Source organism: Ammodytes marinus (genome assembly GCF_949987685.1).
Source record: "Ammodytes marinus genome assembly, contig: scaffold_91, whole genome shotgun sequence".
In the NCBI taxonomy this organism is placed as follows: domain Eukaryota; kingdom Metazoa; phylum Chordata; class Actinopteri; order Uranoscopiformes; family Ammodytidae; genus Ammodytes; species Ammodytes marinus.
This window is the reverse complement of record NW_027648213.1, coordinates 21,875-27,500: the sequence shown is the minus strand read 5'-3', so window position 1 is coordinate 27,500 and position 5,626 is coordinate 21,875. Positions and strand designations below refer to the sequence as shown.

Sequence of the window (5,626 nt, the reverse complement as noted above, 5' to 3'; positions counted from 1 at the left end):
CATAATGTCTTAAATCAACCCAAAATGTCCCCCCTGTGTCACAGAAGTGAAATCAATACACAGCAAAGGGTCTAGAGAACAGTCTGCTATATGCAAACTGGCAAAGAGAGGAACTTAGTCATCGTTAAATTGAAACAGACGTGATTAAATTGATTTTTTTTTTTTTTTGCATAAATTCAGTGTGGTGGTGCGTGACCCGGCAACAGTGGGAACCATTGTGTGTGTGTGTGTATGTGTGTGTGTGTGTGTGTGTGTGTGTGTGTGTGTGTGTGTGTGTGTCTACTTGTACAAGTATTTTTGTTTTATACTGTAAGAGTTAGGACATTTATTTTGGGGTTGGGGTTAGGCATTTAGTAGAGTGTCCTCACAAGTATAGCCGTGTGAGTGAGTGAGTGAGTGAGTGAGTGAGTGAGTGAGTGAGTGAGTGAGTGAGTGAGTGAGTGAGTGAGTGAGTGAGTGAGGGAGGGAGGGAGGGAGGGAGGGAGGGAGGGAGTGTGCGTGCCTGCCTGCGTGTGCGTGTGTGTGCGTGTGTGTGTGTGTGTGTGTGTGTGTGTGTGTGTGTGTGTGTGTGTGTGTGTGTGTGTGTGTGTTGCCGCTCTTTGATGATGGAGCTGGTCGATACAGGCAGAGCTCCCGCTGACACAGGGAGGAAACGTTGGGGGATTATCTGGATGTTTTTCCACCGGCTTCCTGGTGAGTCAGCGAACGCATCGCGGGCGATTCGTGATGCCTTCAAGGACCCCGCTCGACCCCAAAACGAATTTTAATTATTTGGCATATTGGTGTGTGTGTGTGTGTGTGTGTGTGTGTGTGTGTGTGTGTGTGTGTGTGTGTGTGTGTGTGTGTGTGTGTGTGTGTGTGTGTGTGTGTGTGTGTGTGTGTGTGTGTGTGTGTGTGTGTGTGTGTGTGTGTGTGTGTGTGTGTGTGTGTGTGTGAATTTTCTGAACTCCCTCGCTTTCAAGCCCTCATTCTGACCCGAGTTTGAATGTTATAACGTCATTATCGATTCTCCAAGGGTTTGACCTCTCAGGGCAACTGGCACTATACAAGTTTATTTAAAGCTGCAGTGCGTAATTTTGTTAAGCTTACGGTGATCGTGCATGGATTTTTGACTTAACTGCTTTTTGAAATTAACCTTGTCTCTTTGCGTCTGTATATTTCTCGTATGCAAAACCATCTTTAACGGACATTATCTCAACGTTATTTTTTTTTTCTTTCAATACTCCGAACCAGAAATCTCAACTTCTAAAGCACTTACATCAACTAAACTTTCCATAATCATTCTCAGCACTATATATTTGCGGGGAAAATAGCAGTTGGGATAGAGATTTGAATCCAAATACCTCAACCGCAAATCCTCCACCCCAGCTTTAATGTCAGTAATCAACTGGCAAAGTTTTATAATGATATCTATAAGGTATAAATGTGCTACTGTATTCACCTGCAGTGTCTCGCCTAAAAGCATTCCTCTCAAAGCTACTTACAGGAGGAGTATTCTCACTATACTTATCCACCAGCATGTTGTATTATAGCCTCACTTTTCTGTTCTAGCCTTTTCACGTCATGGCACACACACACACACAGTCAGAGAGAGTCACACACACACACACACACAAGAGAGAGTCACACACACAGTCAGAGAGAGTAACACACACACACAGAGAGTCACACACAGTCACAGAGAGTCACACACACATACACACATACACACACACAGTCACACACACACACACACAGACACAGTGAGAGAGAGTCACACATACACAGAGAGTCTCACACACACACACACACACACACACACACACACACACACTACAAGTCTTCTTTCATAATGCATTGCTTCTGATGTTACCTTAGGAGAGACCTGCCTACCGCCACGCAACACATCTTAATTCACAATGTGCACACACACACACACACACACACACACACCTTCCCACTCTCACACACACACACACACACACTGCAGGGTTTCTTTAAAATTGGCCTTTGATCAAATTAGACAAATTTATCCCGTCCCTTTTCTCACATTAGTGACCCTCAAAAACCTCATTGCTAAGGCGTTTTCTCTCAAAACCGCGAGATTGTCTTAACACACACACACACACACACACACACACACACACACACACACACACACACACACACACACACACACACACACACACACACACACACACACACACACACACACACACACACACACACACACACACACACACACACACACACACACACACACACACACACACACAGATTGTCTTGAAGAAAAATTTGGCTGAAACTGCAGCTTTCGTGGGTTAATTGGAGCCGTTAAGGGATAACCTCCAAGGGGCCAAATGTGCAAACGAAATGTCTTTGTGTTTGAGCGCGGCTTTGTTTGTGGGATGTTAATTTATTTGGAAATAATCATTGGGAAAAGTTATCAAGTGTATCAGACAGACTGTGAGTGTGTGTGTGTGTGTGTGTGTGTGTGTGTGTGTGTGTGTGTGTGTGTGTGTGTGTGTGTGTGTGTGTGTGTGTGTGTGTGTGTGTGTGTGTGTGTGAGGGAGTGAGTGAGTGAGAGCTATTTTCTGCATGTTTTTAAGAACTAAATGTCTCTTAAATCAGACAGTGAACAACATATGAACAAATCCTTCTGTAATAACCTTCAGAATAGTGCTGAGAATGATTATGGAAAGTTTAGTTGATGTAAGTGCTTTAGAAGTTGAGATTTTTGGTTCAGAGTATTGAGGGAAAAAACTAATGTTGTGATAATGTCTGTTAAAGATGGTTGTATAGGAGAAATATACAGACGCAAACAGACAAGATTTAGTCAAATAAACACCTGAATGTACATGTTAGACCTTTGATTTATACTAGTATGAAATAAGACATCATAGACAGTCAGACAGACAGACAGACAGACAGACAGACAGACAGACAGACAGACAGACAGACAGACAGACAGACAGACAGACAGACAGACAGACAGACAGACAGATAGAAACCTACCTCTAGTCTGTCCGCGTGCAGCACGATGAATCTCGTGGCGTTGACGCATTCTATCTCTATGGAAACCTCTCCGGAGAACGTGAAGTTATCCATGTACACGGCCAGCTTCAGGTCGTAGTGCCTCGGCCTGATCCACCCGGACAGCCGCGAATTCCTCCAGGGCTGGGCTGTCTCCTCCTCTCCTCTATCCCCATTTCGGTCACCTCTGCTCCCATTGAACTTCGCCGAACCCCCCCCTCCTCCTCCACCACCACCACCACCACCACCACCACCACCTCTGGAGCCCGATTCGTTCAGCCCTCCGTCGCTATTGCTTCCACCGCCGCTACAGTCCTCGAATCGCATGCTAAGCACAACAGCGACCGCGGTGACGATTATGAGGGTGAGGATGGACAACGCAAAGCCCACGACCAATCGTTTGTGGATGGTCACGTGCTGTGCGGTGGTTCTCGGACGGACCACCACCGAGTCCGCCCACTGATCGACGGACAGTCCACGGCCGTTTCTCATGGCTCCAGGGCTACTGTCATTCAGTCCCATTTAGCCGTTGAAAGTTTTTCACACCGCAAATGGTAAAGACAAGTCCTCGGGAAAAAAACAAAATCCCCAAAAAAATCGTTCCAACTCATGTAATGTGGGGAGTTAAGTGGGGGATTGTAAGCTTCGGAAAAGAGTTCGGCATTTTAGAATTCGTCAAACCAATCAAAAGATGTTGGCATTTAAGTTTGGTAAACTTGATGGGAATTTGGGTTTTAGATGAAGCTATGGGGCTATGCTCTGGTTCTTATGACACAATACGTTTTTTTTTATATATATATATTTATGAACATTTATTTTTAGGTTTTTTGTAAAAAGCGTATTGAGACACCCAACTTTAATATCATATATGGATTTTTTTTTAAATATTTTTTAGACTATGTATACAGAGGTTTTAAGGTTAAGTGTCGACCTCACATGTATGCTCAAAATCAAGCTCAATAGAGTATGAGATTTATACCCATATAGTTGCATTTGAAATCAGCTAGGTAAGGTAGACATTAGAGCACTACACATAAGGGTTTAAGACTATATTTAAAGAAAGAAAAAAGGTTGTTCCGATTATCCCAAAGATTTAAAATTCCCAGTCCTTCAAAAATATCCCGTTCTTGCTTCAAAAATCCTCAACTCAGAACTCTTTGAATGTCCTTTCCGAGACTGCCGCACGTCTTACATTTACAAGCAACACGACTGACACTGCTTATGTGATAGTCAGGTGCATTTTGTTATTTGCGGTGAGGGAAGAAAGCAGAAAAAAATCAATATTGCACGAATGCACGGGCTCAATTTCAAGTTCTACATGCAGAATAAGGGGAAAGGAGGGGTATGTAGCTCTCGAATGTGGCTATACAGTGAGCGTACCAGCCATATAGATGCATTGGAAATCAGCTAGGTATAAGGTAGATTTTAAAGCACTACACATAAGGTTTTGAGAATAGGATTAAAGACTTGTTATAAGGACCTGTGTGCTGTTGCCACAATTCAGACAAATTTACTCAACAATCTTTTTTTTTTTTTTTTTTTTTTAAATCAGTTGTCAGTGTTTATACCAATTCTGCATTTACTTGAATTTTCAGACTATGTAACTTCTAATTTTCTAGACACTTTTAAGTCGTTGTAGGCATATAGAATGACGTTTAAAACAACACAGAATAGTTTAAGAGGCAGGGTATCGTCTCTAGACTGTTGTAAAGTTAATTACTTATGAATTAAAGCGCTTTCACACACCTGCGTTGAAGCACACACACACACACACAAAGCCCTCTAGGACTGTAATGGGTATAATGTGATCTGAGAATACCACAGATTGCGTCCTCTCCACAGACTCAACAGTAAGATTACTTTGACATTTTAGACCTCAACAAGTTATAAGTACATATTCTGAATTGGTTATAATTTTAATTGGTTATGATTTAAATACAATTAACATTAACAGTTTTTGCATCAAGAATTTAACAGAATTCAACAAAAAAAGTCCAAATCAATTTTAATTTTTATTTTCAAAAACAATTTTTTTTGGCATATAATGAATAGTATTGAGTAGCCTATTTGAGGGATGTTATAGGGTATTTTTTCTGTGCACGTTTTCACTGCCTTTTATTTTGATTAATTGGCACGAAAACCTGCTTTAACAGGAATAATATGTCTCGGTGTGTGTCTCTCTCCTTTGCGCGCTCTCCTGAGAAGGGTTAAGGGGATAATTTACGACCAGCATGAGGTTTTATTTCCAACGTGGAGAACATAATTCAGTCCACGGGATCTTAAATTAACCCAGCCGCGTAACAAGCCTTAAGCAGGGTGAAAAAATCGCCTGTACACCGAAAATAGTCTAATATTTGATTGATTTTGAGGATTTACAACATGAAAATTGACAGAAAAAATTATAGAATACGTTTTTTTTTACGCCTTTTTAAATCAATACAGAGCCATAAGGGGATCAGGGGGGTGTTTAAAATGAAGGATATCCGATTTTAAGGGGTCGCGAGGGTGTTATATGTGTCCGATAAAGATCCCAAAACTCCTACGGTGCTTTTAAGTTCAGGGGGACAAATCTCCCCCAAGCGGCGATCCGTTAATACAGGAGACTCACTCTAAA

At 42.0% G+C, this 5,626-nt stretch overlaps 1 protein-coding gene across 1 annotated transcript in view; it reads right to left on the bottom strand.

Annotated features, from left to right (window-relative positions):
• LOC307270912 (thyrotropin-releasing hormone-degrading ectoenzyme-like) overlaps nt 1-3,534 on the bottom strand; it is a gene marked incomplete at both ends in the record, with an annotated part of 137,986 nt that extends 134,452 nt beyond the window's left edge. Inside the window, one exon of the mRNA XM_080054795.1 lies at nt 2,995-3,534. Within this exon, the coding sequence (XP_079910921.1) occupies nt 2,995-3,534 (540 nt within the window). The remainder of the gene's footprint in view (nt 1-2,994) is intronic.
• Between the last annotated feature and the right edge of the window lie 2,092 nt (nt 3,535-5,626).